Here is a 23,052-nt window from a genome sequence, read left to right on the forward strand (position 1 = left end):
ACAGATTTTCGATTGATTCCTTTGTTGAGTCAAAATAAATTCATAAAATATGCCCATTTTTTGCGCTCTAGACCAGCTTCCCCCCTTAAAATAAATGCAATTTAATTTAGGCTGTTCTATTATCCGTATCTGGGGGCCGAAAACTTGATCGCAAATACGAATATACTCGTATTGAGATTCGGGAAAGAAAATGGTACTGTTTAGGGCATACTCGCACGAAGTCAGCAGAGCAGCTTTAGGCAAGAGACATGACATTGATTTTATAGACTAAAACCTGACATGGGCTCAGGTTAAGGAAAAAGCTGAAAACCGAATTCAATAAAAATTATTTGTTCCGGCTCGATACCAATTAGTTATTATCATCATCAACATCTCTATTGGATAATAATCCATCTCTATTGGCACTGAGCTGAAGCCAAATTTTGTCTCATGTTGATTGGATGCCTGATATTAGAAACATAAGAAAAAGAGAAACCGACTCTATTTTTTCAGCTTTTTCTGGTGATGTTATGGATATCATATTATCGATATATTTTACGTAAAACAATTAAATACTCAACCACTGCCTTGGAGTTAGGTAAGTTCAGAATACATGTGTTGGCTTTAAAAATATGTCAATCGATGACAAAAGAGGTGCTGAATAAGAAAATTTCTACCATTCTCCTTCCTCTTTTTTGACGCTATAACCGCATAAGCGATTTTGGCCAGCTTAGCAAGTGCGCCAGTCGTTTCATTCTCGTGCTAACCGACGCCAATTGGACACGCCAAATGAAGCAAAGTCCTTTTTCACCTGATCTTACCAATGCAAAAGAGGCCCCTCTCTTCCTTTGCTACCACCAGTTGGTTTCGCAACGAATACTTTGTATTCATTTGGAAGACATGACCCAGCCATGACCCATTTCTACCCTTACAAATACTTATATCCTTAAAGGGTTAGGGATAGTCAAAGATCCGAAAAATTATGATTTTCAATAATTGTTTTTTTGCTAGTCAATTGCTATATTTTACAATAATAAAAACATAACATGTATTAATTCATCATGATTCGACTTGGCTTTAGCAAAATTAAAAAAAAAAAATAAAAATTAATAATTGTAAAAGCGTAAACAGCGATATTGTTTGTGTGGAGCCCGTTTCTCCAGAAGTCCCTTGCAGTGATCATCACAAGTCCTTGGGGAGTCATCTAAAATCAATCGGGCAAGAGAAAACAGTTTTATTAATAGATAATCTTGTGCCTGATCGAAGTTTTTTTTCAAAATTATCAATATGCCGGCCTTAGGAATTATTTTTCAGATTTTCGGGAAAAAACCGACAGTTAATTGATATAAAAAAAATGTAGATTAAAAAAACAATCCTTCTATCAGGCAAGAGTTTTTTATATTTTTCAAAATCAGTGGACATTATATTGAAATCTACCAAGCGGTTTTTAAGTTACAGTGATCACCAGTTCAAAAACATATAATACTAGGTGCGTAACTAAGTTCTCGCTGTTTTTTTGATGAAAATTCAACTTTATTCTGAAAAAATGGTTACAAGTGAATGATTGAAAGTATTGCCCATCGCTGCTTACTACTTTTTCCCATCTTTCTGGTAGATCTCGTATACAATCGCGGTAAAACTGTTCATCTTTTGAGGCTATCCACGGATCAAGCCATTTTTGATGTCTCCATATGAATGGAACTGCTGGTCAGTTAGACCATATGCCATCGATCGGAACAGGTGATAATCGGACGGCGCAATATCTGGCGGGTGGGGTAGAATTTCCCATTTCAGTGTTTCCAGGTAGGTTTTTACGAGCTCGGCAACGTGAGGCCGAGCGTTGTCATGCTGTAGAATCACTTTTTCATGGCTCTCCGCGTATTGCGGCCGTGTTGCGGCTTTTTGCGCAGTACTCGGCTCAATCGCATCAATTGAAGTCGATACCGATCCCCAGTGATCGTTTCGCTTGTTGTTGACAGTTAATTCGCGTGGTTTTAACAGTTCATAATAACACCAACTTGTCCCCACCAAATACATAGCATAACCTTCGCAGCGTGAATATTCGGTCGAGGTGATGACGTAAAAGAATGACCGGGCAGCCCCCATGACTTTCTTTTCTTTGGATTGCTGTAATGAATCCATTTTTCATCACCCATCACGATGCGATGACGAAAACCATTCCTTTTTTGCCGCTGGAGCAGCTGTTCACAGGTGAAAAAACGACGTTCAACATCCCTTGGTTTTAACTCATAAGAAACGCAAGTCCCTTGTTTCTGAATCATTCCCAAAGCATGCAGTCGCTTGGAAATGGATTGGTGGGTAACTTCTAACACTGAAGCAAGCTCAACTTGCAATGCCTCCAATGCAGCGTCTTCGAAGGTTTTTGCCCTTCCTTCACCCGAGCGGTCGGCAACATTAAAATCACCGTCTTTGAATCATATGGATTAAAGCGGATGTGTACAAGTTTTTGATAGGACTAATTATTAATTAATTGTTCTTTAAAATCCCCTAAGCACCAGTAGCAAACTATTACAGGAGTGTTTAAATATTCAAACTATCTCCTAAGCTACTTTCCCCGTAGTTGTGAAATGTGGAAAATTATATCAACATCAGCTTAAAAGTATTTTGGGATGTGAACCCTAATGCTTACCCCGTTCTCGTTTACTACAACAATATGCACCCATCTCTTTATCTTATATTTATATATTTATTAAAATCCCATGTAAGTGCCTTAAGTCACTTTGCATTAAAACCAATGCATACTTCCGCCGCTCTATGATATTAGACATCAAGTTTTAAAATATCATCAAAATCGGACTAAACCTGTACTAGTCGGAATGAGGTTATTAGTTCCAGTTCCGCTTCCTACTCCAAACCATCTTCTGTTTAATTTAAGATGCAAGTTTCCGAATTTCATTAACATCGAACATGAGTTTGAAATAATTCTTAACTTCTTGGACTTCTTGAGCTTCCCTGGGCTTTTTTAATACTTTTTGATCCCCATTCGGAAGTGCACAGGTTCGAAACCCCGGGCACGAAACTCCAAATGATGGAAAAGGTTTTTCCTAATAGTGGTCGCTCCTCGGCAGGCAATGGCAAGCCTCGGAGTGTATTGTGCCAAGAAAAAAAAACTCCTCATAAAAACCATTTGCCGCGGCATAATACTCTAGGGCCCTCCATTTGTAAAAAACATAAAGCCTCACACTGCAAATAGGAACAGAAGCTCGGCCAAACACCATTTTGGATAATTATATGATGTTAATAAAAGTAATAAATCTAAAAAAAATAAATCTGTACTTGTAAGATTATATTCAAATAAAAAACTCTCCTAAACAAAGAAGTAACGAATTTATAAAACTTTTCATGTATCAAAACTAATTTTTTTGCTAACCAAAAACTATAAAAAATTCATATATATTAAGTTTTTTTGTAAAAAAAAAAATTAAATACAAATATTTCATAAAAACACAAATATTTCTTCGATTTACAATATTTTGGGAAAGCATTACAAAAATAATATGACTTACTGTTATATTTGTGTCCACCTTTTCACTCGAAGGTTGCATTTACCGCACCTGCACTTGTAGCAATAACCATAAACTGCTAAGTGAAATATCCATGCTTTTTAGCAGCCCCTCCTTTCGCCCATCCGATGCCGCATAGCCGAGGAAAAACGCGCACATCCAAATACTTATTGTTATATCCACTTTACAAGAAAATTAATATTTTATTGTTGTAACACACGAATAAAATCAAATCAAAACAGAACAACAACTACAAGCACACTGGCAACAGCAACAATACCAAAAGCAACAGGAGCAACAACAACACCTATTACATAATAAAAGGAGCGAAAACAAAGCGCACAATGGAGGTTGCCTTAACTACCACACAAATAAATAAAATACATAAACAATTACATAAATGTATTAAGTGCGCAAGTACATAACGGACAAGCGGCGCCGTGTTGTAGAAGAGCATTGCTGCACGTATGGCATATGGCACTTGCTGCAGCCACAGTCATATCCACACACACACACACACACACACACATATATACACTAAGAAACATGCGACACAGCAGGCAGGAGAAATAGACCAACCACCGTTAAGCATCCCTTAACTGCGCATCCTGCCAACAACGCCACTGTAAGCTAACCATTGAGTCGTCAACCAAAGCCAGTTTATCAGACACCATTCACGCGCAACCCAAAGTCCATGCATCCAACATGGATTCAGTATCAATTTAGTCTCTGTCGCCTTTGCACGGCGCACGCAAATTTCCACCCAGTAGTTAAACGCCACACATAGCTTGGTCGTGTATTCAGTTTTTCCGTTTGGTCCGCGCGTTTGTTGGTCATGTTAGCTGAGCTCCTGGTCGATACCAATCAGCTGACTAATACCTCGAAACCCGCCGCTACTCGTACGCCTTACGCTTTAACGGTTATCGCGGACGCCAATTTACGGACAAACTCCGAGTCCGATTCGTTTGTTGGGGTATCGCGCGGTGAGTTCGGTGCCGTCGCCATTTTCCCCTCTGCAACGACCTCCAATTGCAAAGAAATGTTGCTCAGCCGAAATTCGTCGATTTCATCAGCACACGAAGAAGACTCAGCACCGCTTGCCAATTCAATTGATCAGTCGTACGATCGCTTGACGAACGGCACGGATGGCGCTAGCCATGGTCACAATACCGACGGCGGTCGAATCGGTGAAAGTGTAGAATTGTTTTGTAATCGGTGTGGCAATTTTGCACAAATTATGAATACAAAAAATTACACTGGTGATGAGTTGATACGTCGCGAAAACAATTTCAAATGTGATAAGTGTTGTCATCTGAGTGTTGTGAATGGTGGCAGTGAAAGTGTGGGTAGTGTTGAGGACGACGAGGAAGAACCGGACATTGGCATCGACGATGACATGGATGATGCAGAACTTGATCCGGAACGGGATAATGAAATGGATCTGCACAATGCCAAGGCACTGAGACTGCCTAAGGTGGAGGAGAAAGAGACGACCATCTTGAAGGATAACAACACAAAGCCAATATTGAAATTTAGTGTTTCAGCAATTTTGGGTGATACTCGAGAAGGAGTGAGGGTGAGAAATGGTAAGGAATAAGAAATGGCAAAGAGCTAAGAACTAAGATTACAAATATACGTTGCCCTCCGAAATTGTGGCATGGTGCAACTTTTATTAATACAGCGACCGTTAGCTTTCCAACTTTTAATGAATTACATATTTTGATTGTATAAATTCGTACCGTTATAAAGTCTATCCAACAATAGCAAAAAAATAGTCAAATGTCATCAATTCTCAATTTTGTAACAATTTTTACGAGTATAACAGAAACTATATCGCGTCTCCTTTTGTTTTTGTTTTCCAATTGCTGAGTCTGGTTATGCATACGGCATGCGATTTAGTCTTTACTTCGTTCCCATAACCCATTCACTCCATTGGAAACACTTACACTTTTAGCAAACTGTGATTTGTCGCGGCTCCACAAATTCTGTATGGGATTCGCGCTCGGGGATTGTAGAGGCCACTTCATAAGAATAATTTTTCGCTCTTGCATCCGGCCTTTGACGATACAAACGACTCTCATGATTGTCCCCTGGCTAATATTGCTGTTCAATCATTTAAGTGCTGCTGTAGGAGTAACAGCGTAACTTCTAAACACGAAGTGTGGAAAATGGCGAGCTTTGCGATCACTTATTTGAAATGGCCAACTCTTTTTTACCTTAACCACTTTTCCAGCTACATATTTACATTTTTTTCTTCTTCTTTGCAATAACACTAAAATGCACATTGAAGCGAGAGTGAGTGTCAAACATTTTTTTGGCTATTCTTGGATATGTGTGCGTACATACACACATACATTATTTGCTATTGCTATTTTTACTTCAAACCTTTCTGAGAGAAATAAAAGAGGAGTGCGAATATGATTATACAATAGAAATTTGTAACCATTTGAATTTGGAGATGTTGTTGTTTTTCATGTAACAGCATAAACATTCCCCGTAAATATTTGGGGAATGCTGCTAAAGTGACAGTGCTTGGTCGGGTAATATTAAACCGACTGCCGTGGAGAAAATACCGTTTGCTGAAATGAGAAGTGTTGCAGTATTGTCCGCCATTGCATGTAATTTTAGTTGTTGCTCTTAAATTTTTAAAGTTTGTAGAGAGAGTACGGTTGTTAATCTCCTGATGAACAGAACTCGAAAGGGGAATTAATAGATGAACTTGGAGTAAATTTGTATTACAATATCTTCATGTACTGTTAAATAAAATTAAGTTCTGATTGTTATTTTAAAATCATGTGGACGCCTTTTCTTCTCGAAATGTTTCGAATCGTCAAAGAGTCCTATTCTTTTTTTTTTTTTTGCAGAAGCAGGTTCAGCAAATGTAATATTAGGGAAAAATATATTAATAAATCCATTATTTTCTCGGTAGATGGCTGCAGTGATCGATATCTCTTAAAGTATCGCTCAAGCAATTTAAAGTTTATATTCTCTGTCAAGGTGATATTTCACACTACAAAAATTCTTCTGCTGTTTTTCGTTTTTTCCATTCAGTTGTTAGTGATAGGTTGCTAACAATGGAAATTTAAAGGGAGAAAATTCGTTACATTTTACAGTTTTTCTTTGATAAAGGCGAAAATGCAATCCAGGCCGCTGAAATTGTGAATGATGTTTATGGTGCCGGCACTGTAGTAGCTAATTACGTGCAATTTTGGTTTCATCGATTCCGTTCAGGCATTTTTGATGTTAAAGAAAATGTAGATCGAAAATGTCGATAAAATCAAAGAAATAATCGAAGTTGACCGGCTTGTTAGTAGTCATAGCATTTCTCAGGATCTAAAGATCAGCCATAAAATAGTTTTAAGCCATTTGTGTAAAAATTTTACCCAAAAATAATGGATTACTCTATCTCCAAACTAACATCCACTGTAGCCATTTTTCAAATACGAGATATAATAGCGCTATTTGGCAGTCAGTTGTTGGCCAGTAAATAGGCGAATTTCAGTGGTATGCGCGTTTAGAAGCAGCTACATATATTCCTTAAAGTTAAGTTTCTCATAGTTGCATATGAAATAGAACTCGAGAAGTCAAATCTCGTAATGCATATAGAAGTGAAAATGATTGGGACGCAACAAACATAAAGAATGTGGTAATGCAAAGAGTATTTCAAGGGGCCTAGATGTTGTTTTAAAATAAAACATATACAAATTTCGATTCTTTTTTAATTTTTTCATTTAAAATATGGCTCTTAACAATTATATTTGAAAAATTACATTATTTAAATGTCCACCATAAGCACTTCTATAGGCTGTCATACGAGAATTAAAATTTTCAAGAACGCGCTCACATATTGTCACATTGAGTTCAGCAGTCTCGATCCGAATGTTGTGTTTCAGCTCTGGCAATCGTTGTTGGACTATTCACACAAACTTTACTTTTCAAAAAACCCCTGTTTAGTGTGCCAGTCCTTTTTCTATTCTCGACAAAAACAGTCTCTTGATCAGTTTTTTCACCTACCTTTGAATTTATTTATTTATTTATTCATTATTTGATCAATTAAAGTACAATTCAAAGAGATTACCAGTATTAAAGTCTAAATATAATATACGGCAAGCAATACGTTGAATTACATCAGTAACAATTCAAAAAGTGTATCTCCAAATTAAGTTTTGGCTGGAAAGTCTCTCGTGAGTTAGATAATATGTCTAAATGTTTAGGTACATGGAACATACTGCTGCGTCGAAGGAAACGAGTAGGACAATTAAAAAGTATTTGATCCAGTAAGAAGTGATATTTGATGTGATTCGTGGCTTCTAATGCTGGCAATGCGAACAGAAGGCATCTACTTTTATGTGCAGGCCAACGAAGGGAAGATTCAGCAAACGTTTCTGAACCTTCTCAATTCTTAAAGATGATCCCATATGCTGATGATAATGCTGCAATATTCGAGGTTTCAGCTAACACGCTGTCGGTGAATTTGGCATCGCATCGTTGGCCTTTTTCAAATTGTTTGAAGTTTGTGAATAAACCTAAATTCGTAACAGTAGATCCATCCTTAACGACGCCATGCGGATGAGGCGATATGAGATCTGAAATTTGGAAGAGAATCAAATCATGAACCAGTTCTTCAAAGAGTTTAGGTTTAACAGAGGTTTTGCAAATCGCACGGTTATTTGTACCAAAAAAATTACGAATTTCACAATATGATATTCTTAAAGATCGACCATTTTCATATTAATTTAAAATAATTGTAACCCGTTGATCTATCGTGTAAAATTTTAGATTTACCTACTTTACAAATGTCAAAGACTTCATAAACTTGTTTCACTATTGACATCTAGACGTCACTTTTAAAAGCCCCTTCACTTCATAAAATGGATGAAATAGGGAATTGGGTTATGTGCTCGTAGATTTTTTTTTAATATGTAAATAAAATACATTCTGTCAAAAAGGTACCAGGAACTGTTCAATAAAACGCAAAATAATTGTTTAATCATCGCCTTGAAAATAGGCTCCATTTGAAGCAATTCACATATGCCTACGATTAGTCCACTCATCTAAGCACCTTTTAAATGCGTTTGAGGACATCTTCTTCAGCTCCTTCAGCGAATTCTTCTTGATAGCCTCTATCGACTCAAAGCGACGCCCACGGAGTGTCAATTTAAGTTTTGGGAAAAGAGTTAAGTCACAGGGGGCAAAATCCGGTGAATACGGTAGTTGTTTGATGTTAGTTGTCCAGTTTTTGGTCAAAAAAGTGTTCATAATATGAGCCTTGTGAGACGGTGCGTTATCATGGTGCAAGATCCATGAGTTTTCTTTCCACAAATTGGGCCATTTCCTACGCACATTCTCTCTCAAATATCGCATAACATCCAAATAATATTCTTTATTTACCGTAGAACCATTTGGAATGAATTCCGAGTGCGCAACACGATGATAATCAAAGAAAACGAGTAGCATACTTTCACTTTTGACCGACTTTGACGTGGTATTTTGGGTTTCGGCTCATATGGATAGCGCCATTCAGTCGCCTGTTGACTGATTTGCATGTCAAACTCGTATACCTACGTCTCATCACCTGTTATGATGAGGACATTGGTTTGGGTTGAACTCGTGCAGAGTAGCCAAGTGCTTTGTGAAAGAAACAAACAGGAAAATAGCGACCTTTCTCTTAAAACTCAGCACAAAGGACCTGAGAGTACTGGTGGGTGTAATCACAGGGCACAACGTCTGTGGTCAGCATATGGCTACCATTGGGGTCGTAGACAGCCCGATATGCCTAACCTGTCTTGAGAATGACGACACTGCAGAGCATTTTCTCTGCAGCTGTCCTGCATTTTCCAGAATCAGACTTAGGATATTGGGTTGCGATATACTAAGTATGGATAAAGTTCATACTCTTCCTCTTCCGGATATTTTAAAATTCATCAATGAATCCAAGAGATTTGTGGAAGAGTGACCTCAAACTAATTTATGCGTCTTACCACCCACTTTTATATATTATTTCCTATCTCTATTATTTCTACTGAAATCTATCCGGGTGTAGTACAATGGTCTACTGACTGAGTACTTGGACTTGTCCAACCCCACACAAATCTAATCTAATCTATGCTATGATGCGCTTGATAAACTTGGGTCCGAGTTCACTTGCTCAAGCATGTCTGCAGCCACCTTTTCCCGATTAATTTTTTGAAAGAAATTCAACTCTCTTGAAACGAGTTGAGCAGCCACGCGTCTCATGCCCAATTGATGGGGTAAAATGTTGCGAATTGATTTGTGAGTCATGCTAAGGTACGAGCTACCTCCATCAAATTTAAATAATGGCTTTCCAACATCATTTTCTTGACTTTTTCGACGATTTCATGCAGTGAAGACGTTTATGGCCAACCAGATTGGGGCAAATCTTCCACGACTACTCGGCCCTCTGCAAAAGCCGTATACCACTCGTATATCCGTGTTTTTAATAAAGCACACTCGCCATAGGCTTTCTGCAACATTTTCAACGATTCGGCACACGAAATCCCATTCAGAACACAAAATTTAAGACAAATACTTTTTTCGATATTTTTATCCATAGGGAGAATCGCAGAGCACACCTGCGGTTGACTAATATAATTAAATGCCAAAAACAAGCTAATTGACGGATCACCCTCAAACTCTAGGACATTATAAAGGACAGTTGCACCAACATTCCAGCAAAACAAATTTAGACATTCATACATATATATGTGTAACGCGCGCTTTCCATATGAACAATGCCCGATTTTTTTTGACAGAATGTGTTGTATGGTAATAATTCTTCAAAATTTGCCTGCTCTTTTAAATTTTATACTCAAAATTGAATTCATTGTATGACGCTCATATTGCCACTCATTAAGCCACATAGAAAAGTTTCCTTAAAATTTTTCATATTCCAATTAAATTCCAGCCAATTATACGCAATAAAAACACATTGAAGTGAATTTGTGTGCATTTAATTCGAAACATAAACAAATCCTTTTCACTAACTAAATGGAATTGGAAAAACAATCGCGCGCATATGAGCTTCCCAATATCGCTTCACCCCTTGCGCGAGGCCTTTCAATAGATTGGCGCTTGAATTATAAGAGCAATGAGAAGAGAAACGGTTCCTCTACTGTTTTGGTTGCACTTAATAGTATTCCGTTTTAGAGTTGGTCGTCAGCTTAACTGTTTCAATTTTTATTCAAACTACGACCTAAGTTTGTTAGTGGTACTTTTGTTTTCATTTTTAGGGCTATAAGCCCTCTGGGCTGGAGGCTGTAATAACACTCGCACTCCTAATCATGTTTAAATTATTGCGTGCGGTATGTTTTTGCGTTGCTCATAAATCCTCCAATGAAAACACAACCAAAGTAACCAAAGCAAATTTGGATAACCAGTTCTATGCCTATCCACTTCCTTCCTTGCCTTCCGTCTTCCACTATTTGCCTTCTCTATTGTGGTCGCACGCCGCTGCATTTGAGGGTTAATTCGAAGTTTGTGGCCATCGGTTAGGGATATTCGCTTACTGCGGCGCCGCTCTCGCCTTGTTGCAGTTCGTCGGTTATTGCTTTTTTAAGGCTTCAACAAAAGGAGGCGTAACGAATTATCTATCAGTCATTGTGTCTTTTTATCCTACAGCATTTCAAATGCCAAAATTATTGTTTCCTTTATGTCGGCATTATTTTTTTATTGTTGTCATTATATGGGGATAATATAAATATGGTACTTTTGTTTTTGTTTCTGTTTTTGTTTTTTTTTTCTGCTTGTACCGGTACTACGACTAGCAAATCAGTGGGTTGGACGAGTTGAGATTAATTGGTATTGAATGTATTTCATTCACATTTTCCCAATAAGTTTTTGCAGTTACTTTGGAAGGTTTTCTAGTAAATTTGCTAAAATTCTCCCCATAAAAATCAGAGGACACGTGCCGAATGCCTGTGATTAGAATTTTATGAAGTAAGTATCGGGTGTTTTTTAGCGGCATGAGAATTATCGATAGCGCTAACTATGGTTTGGCAGCTGTTGACATTTCTGTTCAGTAAGGCTTGGCAAGTCATCAGGAATCGTTCAACGCCAAATCAACGCTTCGAAATTGTATAAATTTACTTTGAAAAAAAAAAAATCTCTTCGCGTAGTTCATAGCGCTCTGGCGACATCACCGGCCCTTATTTCGTTCGAAATGAGGAAGAAGCTGCCGTTACGGTGAATGGCGAGCGCTATCGAGCCATGCTGACTGAATTTTTGTTTCCAAAAATTTATTAGCTAAACATCAACGGCATTTGGTCCCAAGAAGATGGCGCAACTTGCCACACAAGGCGCTTAAAAATCGCTTTATTGAAATATTCAAGCCACCATTGACTCCATACTGCAAGACTTTGAACGAAAAGTACTTCGAACGAAAAGTACTCAGAAGAATTTTCGGAGCAATCAAAGATCACGGCGAGTGGCGGACAAGATGGAACGACGAGCTAGATCAACTGATGAAGGGCGAAAATGTTACACGTTTCATCACAGCGCAGCGGTTAAGATGGCTGGGTCACCACATTACAAGAATGGACGCTACGAGGGCGCAGAAGAAAATCGTAGAAGCCAGAGCGTTCAACACTAGAGCAAGAGGAAGGCCGATAAAAGATGGGCCGACGAACTAGAGGACGACATCAAGAAACTTAGGATAACGAACTGGAAAGAAGTCGCAAGCGTTCGACACGTATGGAGGTCCCACGTGCAGCAGGCCAAAGCTCACAAAGAGCTGTAGAGCCAAAAAATGATGATGATTGACTCCATAAGGCAAGATTTATTATAAATTAGTCAAAAATTGGACTGATCAAATGAACCACGTAACTCCATGGGGGTCATATGCCAATTATCATATTGAAAAAATAAATGTCATGAAATTGTCTGCCAGATTATAATAAAAAAATCATTTCAATAATATTTCTATGTATTTTGTATTAACCGGCTGGTTTGGCTGGCTGAAGTTACTACGCGGCTCATGTGATATCACATCTTGAGAGCGTCTGAAACAGAAAAAAAGTAAATATTAGTAAAGAGTAAACTTTTCGCTTTTATTTTGCGTTTTTCGAACTGTACCTACTCGATCTTTTGTACCAAAATAATGTTTTGACCAACAACGTTTTTCAGAAGTACCGCGTACGATGGTTATACCTTCTACTCAAATATGAACGAGACGTTATCAATAAAACGGTCCGCAAATGACATATGGCAAAAATACATTTTTTATTTTTTAGTAGGACTGTTATAAGCTTACATGGCAAATTTCAGCGTGATATGTCACATAGTTTGTTTTCTGTGCTACTGTAAACAAGTCAAGCTCGAGTGTGTTCTTCGAATTTAACGATGGAAATTCAAAGAATTTGTTTGAAATTTAGTTATTCCAACAAAATTTCGGCTTCAGACGCCTTAAAAATGTTGCAGACAACCTATAGGGACTCTGCTCTATCACGTGCACGTGTTTTCCAGTGGTACAAATAGTTCAAAGAGGGCCGTACATCGGTTGAAAACTTGCCTCATTAACGTCGTCCAGCAACATCAGTAAACGACGAAAACATCGGAAAAGTAAAGGAAATTATACTTGAAAATCGCACAAATCGCAAAATCGGTTAACGCTGAATATTATTTAGACGTTTTAAAGCGTTTGCGCGAGAACATTCGTCTTAAAAGGAAGGAATTGTGGGACAACAAGTCATGGTTCTTGCATCACGATGATGCACCAGCTCACACATCACGTCTTATTCGCGATTATTTGAACAAAAATAATGTTAATATCGTTCCGCAAGCACCGTATTCGCCTGATATGGCTCCATGTGACTTTTTCCTGTTTCCCAAGCTCAAGTTGCCTCTCCGTGGAAAACATTTTGAGACAATTGAAGTCATAAAAGAGAATTCGAAGAACACACTCGAGCTTGACTTGTTTACAGTAGCACAGAAAACAAACTATGTGACATATCACGCTGAAATTTACCATGTAAGCTTATAACAGTCCTACCAAAAAACAAAAAATTTATTTTTGCCATATATCATCCGCGGACCGTTTTATTGATAACGTCTCGTTCATATTTGAGCAGAAGTTATGAGCTATATAGGGACATGTAGATATTTAAGCGTGTAAAAATGTAGCGGACGCTGGCTTGACCATATCACCAGTATGAAAAAAGATGCCCCCGCCAGGCGAATTTCCGAAATGGCACTTCAAAAAAAGAAGGCTTGGAAGCGGAAGACCACATCTCCGTTGAAGGACTAAGAACTGTAGGACCTGTCTTCCCTCGAGATTTCCAAGTGGCACCAACAGGCGCAGGACAGAAACAGCTGGCGTGCTATTTTGGATTCAGCCCAAACCGACACACGGTTGTAGCGCCACGTAAGAACTAACCTCTTAAAGCACACTCACTCCAATTCAGTTAATGGTTAAGAGAAACTTTTATATTTGAGGCAACAATAAGCCAAATGTGAATCATCAACTACTGATATGAATGGGTATGCATTCTAAACACAAAAAACTGGTTGGGGAATAATTTGTGTCACTTTGGTTCTCCACGACAATACCGATTGAGTGCCCAAAAGGTGTTCCAACATGACAGCACAACTTTAGTTGGACGATCGGTCGGTGGCCGAAGTATCTCGCCTTTCACACAGTCAATTGACCGATGAAGGTCAATATTTGGGACTAATTTAGCTGGGGGCGATCCTAAACTGAACTGAACTGACTGAACAAATGTTCTTTATTAAACGCAATTATTTTTTAATTGCCATTATTTTTAACCAGTAATGAAAATTATTAACCATTAATTTCATGATATTTAGTTCTATTAAAAAATGTTAAAATTAATCATTTTAATTGAACAACTAAAATATATAGCATAGGTTTCCAGCTCATCGAACTTAAATCAACAAAACCTCATTCATGTCGAAGCAAACCCCCAACCAGCCATTACTAGAAATACCTTTACCTTGCGATCTGAGCTACCACTTTAATGCGAGATATAAATTTACAAATACTGTTCTCAAAATCCACAAGCCACCATTGTTAATTCAATTTACAACCGTTGGCAAAAGCTTCAAATACGAATTAACCATCATCCTTACAATTTTCAAGTGTCAAGTCACAAAACCGTAATAATTATAAAGCCAACAAAAACACTTGACAGGATATAAAGCGTTCATAACAATCTGAGCGTTTGTGCATATTTTTGAGTATTTCAATATATGAGTGCGCATATGTGTGTGTGAAACATGTGATTCACACGTTGAGGCATTAAAATTCCGACGCTTTGAAGTCAACTTTGCTGGCTGAAAGGCTTCCGGCAGCACCGCCACAACTCGTGCAAGCGCACTGACAAAAAGCATCACCTCAAGTGACGCCATTATGTGGCATTGTGTGAAAACTTTTCAAGGCTTTAGAGTTTTCTCTAATTAAACAGCCGAAAACAAAGCAGCTTCGAATAACAAACGAGCAAACACAGACATACTACGAGAATGTGCATTTGTGTGAGTATGTAAAGGATGTATAAAAGCAAGAAAGGCGCGGCAACAGCGTCAAAGTGAATGTGTGAGAGCAGGTGAGTGTGAGGAAAACCACACATTGATATACGCTTGTGCAGATGTATGAATGGAAAGTGGCATTTAAATTCTCTTGATATATGTATATAAGTAGTATGTACGCTTATGAATATGCATATAGTAAAATGTAGTGCAATGCCATTAAGGGGTAGTTATATTGCGACCATTTCTGGACTGTTTTCAAAGTGGTCTAAAGCGCATGCAGTTATAAAGCGAATTTCAAAAGTGTCGCCTAGATGTCAGTGGTGAATAATTCCTAGACGGTGCCAATTTTTTTGTCATCTTTCACAATTGTCAAGTAGACAGATGTACAATTTACACCATAGAACGGCACCTTAAAATTAACGAAACTTATTATGAAAATGATCGATCTTTAAGAACAACATATCGCGAAATTCGTGATTTTTTTGATGGAAATAATCGTTCGAATGAGACGACAATTCTAAGATTCGTAGAAAATTTTCAAGTAACCGGTTCTGTTGAGAATATCGCTGCTGTTGCGCAAAGTGGTGCTCAGCAACCTTCAACATCGATACCTCGAAGTTCTCAACAATTAGACATTCATGAATCGACTCTCTGGCGGATTTTACCTGTAGACGTGCTCAAGGAAGACATTTAAATGATTTCATTTCTCACATATCATTTTTAAGGACCATATTTTCAATAAAAATATTAGTTTGTGGAAAATTAATCAATTATTTTCTCGGTAGATGGCTGCAGTGAAGGATATCTCGTAAAGTATCGGCCAAACAATTAAAGGCTTATGCTCGTTGTCAAGGTGGCATTTCACCCTAAAAAAATTATTTTGCTGTTTTTGGTTTATTCCATTCAGTTGTGAGTCACAGGGTATTAACAATGGAAGTCAAAAAGGAGAATATTCGTTACATTTCACAGTTTTTCTTTGATAAAGACGAAAACGCAAACCAGGCCGCTGAAATTGTGAATGGTGTTTATGGTGCCGATACTGTAACAGCTCATTACGTACAATATTGGTTTCGTCGACTGCGTTTAGGCATTTTTGATTTAAAAAAAAATGTCGACAATGTTGAAAATGTCTATAAAATCTTGAAACTATGATTTGCGCAAGCATTTTCCGCTAAAATAACGGCTTCCTTTAACCCCTAACTAATATTAAACCTGCAAGAATCTAATTTTTTACATGTTTTATTTCAAAACAACACATAGGCGCGTCTTTTGAAATACCGCTTTTTCGAATTCCAAGCAATATAGGTTAGGTTAGGTTAGCCTGGTTGGCAATAAGCCACGCATAGACCTTTTGGTCCCTAGCGATACCAGATGGAGACCGACCTCTATGAATACCTAAAATAGACATCATGTAGGATGTCAGCGCTTTTGGCTAATCTAAGTAGGGCTGGGAGCTCCGCTTTTGAGACGTCTTCCAGACCCTCAAACAGTGGGGCTCCCAGGCATCTTAGTCGTGTTTTTGATAATGCCGGACAAACGCACAGAAGGTGTTCTAAAGTCTCCTCAACATCCTCTCTGCATTTTCTGCATTTGTCCGTGTTAGCAATCCCTATCTTGTATGCATGTGCAGCCAATAGATTGTGACCTGTTAGCATACCTATGATAGTTCTGCATTCCTTTCACGAGAACGTAAGTACGAATTGAGTAAGTTTTTTGTCGTTAGTTCTACACATGACTTTTGCTGTTTTGCATGTGGTCAGGTTAGTCCACCTAGCTTCCACTTGCCTTTTCATGTGGTCGTCCATTTCATTGTATATTGTGTTTAGCGGTCTCGGTATGTCGTTCTCTTGTTCAAATGGTAGTCTCACAGCACTTTTTGCTATCTCATCTACTATTTCGTTCCCTATAATGCCTTTGTGACCAGGTACCCAGTAGATATGCAGCCTACTGTTTCCGGCTGGCCTTTCTATGGCCTCCCTGCTCCGTCGAACATTTTTGTACTTAATACAATATGAGCTTATTGCTCTTATTGCTGCTTGACTATCCACGTATATATTAATTGTTGAGTTCTTTCTTGTTCTAGTGTAGGCTAGCTCCGCGGCCTTCTCCACAGCAAAAACTTCCGCTTGGAAAATACTGCTGTGGTGTGGCAGCTTGATAGACTGCCTTATTCCTAGCTTTGAGCAGTAAATACCCGCTCCCACTCCGTCTGGAGTTTTCGAGCCGTCTGTATAGATGTGAAAGTTTCTATGGCCAGGCTTCATGCCTTTGTGCCATCCCTCCTCTTCAATTGTAGTGCGAAACCTTTTCTCCCAATTAAAGTACGGAGTCATGTAGTCTGTGCCACCTGAGCTCCACTTTCCTATTGAGCTGTGACCGAAGGTTCTGCAGGTGAATACCCCCGCAGCCATTAGCCTCCTCGCGGATTTCGCTGCCAGGTTTTCCGCCATGAGGTCAATAGGTGGCATGCTGAGTATCATTTCCAGCGCCGCCGTTGGAGTGGTCTTCATCGCTCCTGTTATGCACAAAGCAGCGAGTCGTTGAATCCTTTCCAGCGGCATTAAGTATGTCAGTTTTTTTGTCGCAGTCCACCATACTAAGGTTCCGTACAGCAATATTGGTCTGACTACTGCTGTGTAGCACCAATGTAGCACCGAGCAATATAAGTATAATAAGAGTTTAAAAGACTCTGAGTCTACAGAAGCACTATCTTGCAATTACCGAAAAACGGTAGCCAAAGTCATCGCTACTCAAAAGTAGGCAGCTGTAAGCGTTGTATATAAATTAAAAGCGGTGGCCTGATGTTGCTGTAAAATCAATCCGAACTAGTGCGGAAGCGTGCGATGCACTACTGGGTGTATATACTATGGCTGTGTGCAGTTATTCTTAATGTTGCCTGTATTTATGTTGTGCGTTTGCGAAGAAGTGGAAAAGTGGAGTAGTGGGGGAAGACTGCTTGTGATTTTAATTCGATTAGACAGAAACAATTAACGTATTAACGCCTCTTTAGTGCTACTGGCGCATAAACACACACCTGTACATATGCATATAACAGATTTCGTTGCTGGAACGAGTGTATGTGTTCCCCTTAAATGCCACATTTCCCATTTTAGTTGGCAGCTTATTTTACGCCACGTTTAATCTTTTGTGAACCGCCATTTGCCATTTTCGCGAGGATAAGCGAACGTATAACTGTATGTGCGCGTATGTATGCAGTTATGTGTTCGTAGTTTAATTTTGTTTTCAAATGCATTCGCGAAATTTATACGCTAATAAGTTTTTAGTTTAAGTTAAATCGTTACGAAACTGGACTTTCGTTGGATGCTGCAAATTAATTGCTTGAAATACCACTCCTTTACTGCGCACCTCCAGAGAGTGACAGACGGAGTTTTAAGGAAAATGTCTATGCCAAATATTGTTTTATATTTAGGTGTTTTTAAAGGGTGCTTTTCGTCTTGATAGCACCATTGCTGATGACAGTCGATTTGACAGTGGAGAGTTAGTTGAAGCTCAATACGTTTTCTAATTTCACCTTGAATGGACCATTTTTAGCTCAATGGCAAATTGAAAAATTTGAAGTGCAAAAAAAATCATTAGCCTTCATTGAGACGCCTTAATACTTGATTTAGGGGATGATGGATTGGCGGTCAATAGTTGTTCTAAGCTGATGTGTTTATGAGGAGGTGTTTTCGTTTCAGCAAGGTGATACTATACCATATACGGTACAGTAAGAGGCGGTCCATGTATTGCAAGAAACGTCCGACAGCCGCATAATTTCATCTAACGAACATATCTAATACTCTCCCCGTTTTCTAGGCTCAAACGACTATATATAATTTATTAACTACTCTAGCAACTGTTCTCTTACAACCGTCAATGGTTGTTTGCTCTGGGTCTGCGTCTAAATTGTGGTGCATGTCTTGAAGTTTTTCCACAAATGAAAGAACCTGCAGTCTTATACCACCTTAGAACAGTGAATGACTTTTATGAGAAGGATTTTCATGGCGAAAAACATAGGTTTTTTCATTTGCCGAGGAGCGACCGCTAATAAAACAAACTTTTTCTATTGTTTCTTGTTTTATGACCGGACACTATCGAGTAATAGTCACGCACCAACCCAATCGGCAACGGCGTTCAACCTCATAACTGTGTTATATTAAGGAGTGATTTTGATCGTCATAACCAAAACACATTTGGAAGCTCGATAGCTACGTCAACACCCAAAAATGTCATATCGTATATGGGGCGCGCACATTGTGAAAAGAGTGTCCAAGTTCAGGCCGTTAACCGACTCTCAGTAAATTTGAAAGAATAAGCTGATTGGCTGATCTAACCGGAGTCATGAGAGTGGTTTGTCTAAGATAAAACTGAGATACCGTTGGTGATATACGAAAAAAATCTACACAATCTACGCTCACGTTACTTCGTTGCCATTTGGACAAAAACTGATTGGAGAATTCCGTTACTATGGAGAGAATATTAAGGTGGCGCCTATCGTTGTACCCATTCTTTGCTCTCAGCGAAATGACAGAATCGCAAACAAACGACACATTTGTGCAATTTACTCTTGTGTTGTTTGCGTAAATTTTCTTCTTCATCTTGCATTATTATTCGCATTTTCACATCTCTCTCATGCAACTGGAATTCTGCTGCCGAGTCCCATGTGACGTGGCAGTCGAAGTTACTCTCACAACTTTGTTTTTCACCATAGCGGATGAACAAATCTGGTAATCTATCATCATTGGGGCTCGCATGCGATTATTGAGTCATTGCATGTGCACAAAGTTACCGCAGGAAGCGCATTATTATATCATGGGCCTGTATTTCTAATAAAACGAGGCGTCTTATATTGTCCAACGCAATCGAATAGTATGACGACATTGCGCTCAAAGTTTGAGGAACACGGAATTTGGTGTTTCGGCGTTGACAAGTGGCTCTTAAGGTCGTATGAGAGAGCGTAGGGCCACAAGAAGTTTAAACTAATTAAACTTTACTTTAACGGGTGACGCCAAAAAAGTGGTACTTTTTTAAAAACGTTCTAAAAATGATTTATGATATTTCTTCACAGAAAGTTTGCAATAAAATTATTGTTATAAAAATCGTAGAGCATTAAACAAATTAATGTATAATTGAAGAAAGTCCCTTGTGAGGATCCCAGAACGACTGCTGGATGGAGTTTTTATCTATTTTACGCATCCATACACATATTTTTTAAGTGCAAACGCTGTATGTAAATTTATGCTAAAATTATTAAACTCTTCGATATAGGTATGTAAATATCAAATTACAGCTCATCACACGGAAAATATAAAAAGCACTCCTCGCAGTCACTTGACTTCCACTAGCCGATTTTTGTTATAATTCATATTTCATTAACTGAGCTTACATTGAACTTTGCTGCTGTTCTAATAAGTCGGTTAATCGATTAACAAAAGCTCCGATGCAAAACAAGGAAGGATAAGAGCTTTACTAGATCCATATTTATTTTTCCCCAATCCTATTAAGAAGTGACACATCCGGCCACGAGTTGAGGACAAACGGAATGTTGGAATCTAATATAGAATATTGGATTCGCTGTAGTTATTACACAATCGGGTATGAGAGATTCGTTCATTGAATAATTGCTTTTGCTACTTGAATAACACAAAACGTCAAGCCATGGAAAATATCCTTGAAAGCAGAATCGACACCAACCATCTTTTCGTCGATTTTAAAGCCGCAGAAGAAGTTGCCTATATGCCCCACAAAACTAATACGGCTATGCCAGATTAATCAGGAACCAACAGCTGCTTCAGAATCGGGACGGATATCTCCAAGTCGGTCGGTGCCAAACGCGGCTTAATACTTGCTGTTGCGTGAGTTGTTTAACCTAATACTGGAAAATATCGTGCGACCCGTAGAACTTAATCGCTCAGCCACAATTTTTTCTAAGAGCGTACAATTATTGGCCTATGCCATGGATGATATTGGCATCATCGGAATCAACAACTGCGCTGTTAGTTCTGCCCTTTCTGAGCTGTATAAAGAAGCAAAGCGAATGGGTCTGGCAAGACGAAGTACCCCCTGTCTTGCGTATAAACAAACAGTCGCACTCGCGCATCACCACTCTCGTCACTGTTGACAGTTATAGTTTTGAAGTTGCAAAAGACTTCGTTTATCTAAATCCATGTTAAGTCTATTTCGAGTTGATCTCCACATGAAAGGCTTCCGTCGCCCAACTGGTCATCTTTTGGCAACGCGCTTTAAGAAAATTAGACAGAAGAAACCGGTGGCACACGAGAAACGGCTATGAAAATACTCTTTTCACAGAGGAAAAAATCTTCACTGTCGAAAGAGTTTTTAATAAGCAAAACAACAAAACCTATGCTAAAACTTCTAAAGACGCAAAAAATATTTTTTCAAGGGTTCAGCGTGGCCACCATCCAGCCTCCGTAATGGTTTGGTGGGGAGTGTCTTGTGAAGACGTTACATCTCGTCATATCTGTGAAAAGAGGTGAATACCGAGGCAAAAGTGTACCAGGAGGATGTCTTAGAAGGCGTGATGAAGCAGTACTCTCTCTAATGGAGAGCGTTTGATTTGCGCTTCAGCCCATAAGGCAAAAACCACCCAGCAGTGGCTAAAAAGCAATATTTCTGCGTTCATAACCACAGAAGATTGACCGTCTGGAAGTCAAGATTTAAATTTATTAGACTACAGTCTGTAGTCAGAATTAGAGAACTTGACCTGTCGAAGATCTCACAGAAATTTCGAGAGTCTCAAACAATCTTTGATTCGAGCAGCAACGTCAATAGCCATGGAAACCGTGCGTGCTGCAATAGCTGACTGGCTTAATCGTTTGAAGGCTTGTGTAAACGCAAAGGGTGACTATTTCGAATGAAAACTAATTTTTTTTAATATTTACATGTTGGAATAAAATTCACTTCATTAAAAAAGTAGTATAATTTCTATCTATAATGGACTTAACTTGTAACAGAACTTATGGCAATATATATAGTCCTGCTATAAGTTCTGTTACAAGTTAAGTCCGCTATAGATATATGGTATATAAATATATATCTATATTTATATATATATATACTCGTACATATATGTGGTTTGGTTAGCTTATTGCAGTTAATATGGTAAAAAAATTTTGGAAAGTGAATTCTTCTATCAGGCAATGACTACTAGGGTGGTCCAAAAAAAATTTGTATGCTGCCGCCCCCCAAAATAGTAAAGAATGAAAAATAAAAAGACCCGTATTTTTTTTTTATTAATCAGACCATATTTAATGGTGCCGCCGGGGCTTTGAAATATCCCATGTATTTTGCATGGGAAAAAAATACTTTTTCGTAGATTTCATGTAAAAACCTGGAAAATGAATATATTTTAACCGGATACCTCAGTTTCTCTTCATAATTGGTCAGGGAATAACAAACAATTATGAAATAATTAATTTTTTTGTATTAACTATTTTTTATAGAACCCCAAAAAGCCCCCATAAAACGAAAATCTAAGAAAAAATCGAAAAACAATATTTTATATTACTTTTATGAAAATAGTTAATACAAAAAAAAATTATTATTTCATAATTGGTTGTTATTCCCTGACCAATTATGAAGAGAAACTGAGGTATCCGGTTAAAATATATTCATTTTCCAGGTTTTTACATGAAATCTACGAAAAAGTATTTTTTTCCCATGCAAAATACATGGGATATTTCAAAGCCCCGGCGGCACCATTAAATATGGTCTGATTAAAAAAAAAAAAAAAAATACGGGTCTTTTTATTTTTCATTCTTTACCATTATGGGGGGCGGCAGCATAAAAATTTTAATATAAATTTTTTCCCATGCATTTTTGGACCACCCTAATGACTACAGGCGTAGCAATTTATGTCTGCCGTTATAAGCGAGACGACTATTTGGCCACCCAATCATACATATATAAAGAGAATTTCGTAAATATTTTTTTCTCTTTCGAATTTCTCTTTTGAATTTAGTACTGTGGGTTCTATGTATATTAACGATCAATACTCGAGACGACTTCGCAGCAAAGTAATATAAAG

General features: G+C 38.3%; 1 protein-coding gene across 1 annotated transcript in view; it reads left to right on the forward strand.

Moving 5' to 3' along the window:
• Positions 1-4,542: 4,542 nt before the first annotated feature.
• LOC129240280 (uncharacterized) overlaps positions 4,543-23,052 on the forward strand; it is a 70,533-nt gene continuing 52,023 nt past the window's right edge. The window contains exon 1 of the mRNA XM_054875979.1: positions 4,543-5,089. Coding sequence (XP_054731954.1) covers positions 4,543-5,089 — 547 coding nt within the window. The remainder of the gene's footprint in view (positions 5,090-23,052) is intronic.

Source organism: Anastrepha obliqua, chromosome 3, assembly GCF_027943255.1.
Source record: "Anastrepha obliqua isolate idAnaObli1 chromosome 3, idAnaObli1_1.0, whole genome shotgun sequence".
Lineage (NCBI taxonomy): Eukaryota > Metazoa > Arthropoda > Insecta > Diptera > Tephritidae > Anastrepha > Anastrepha obliqua.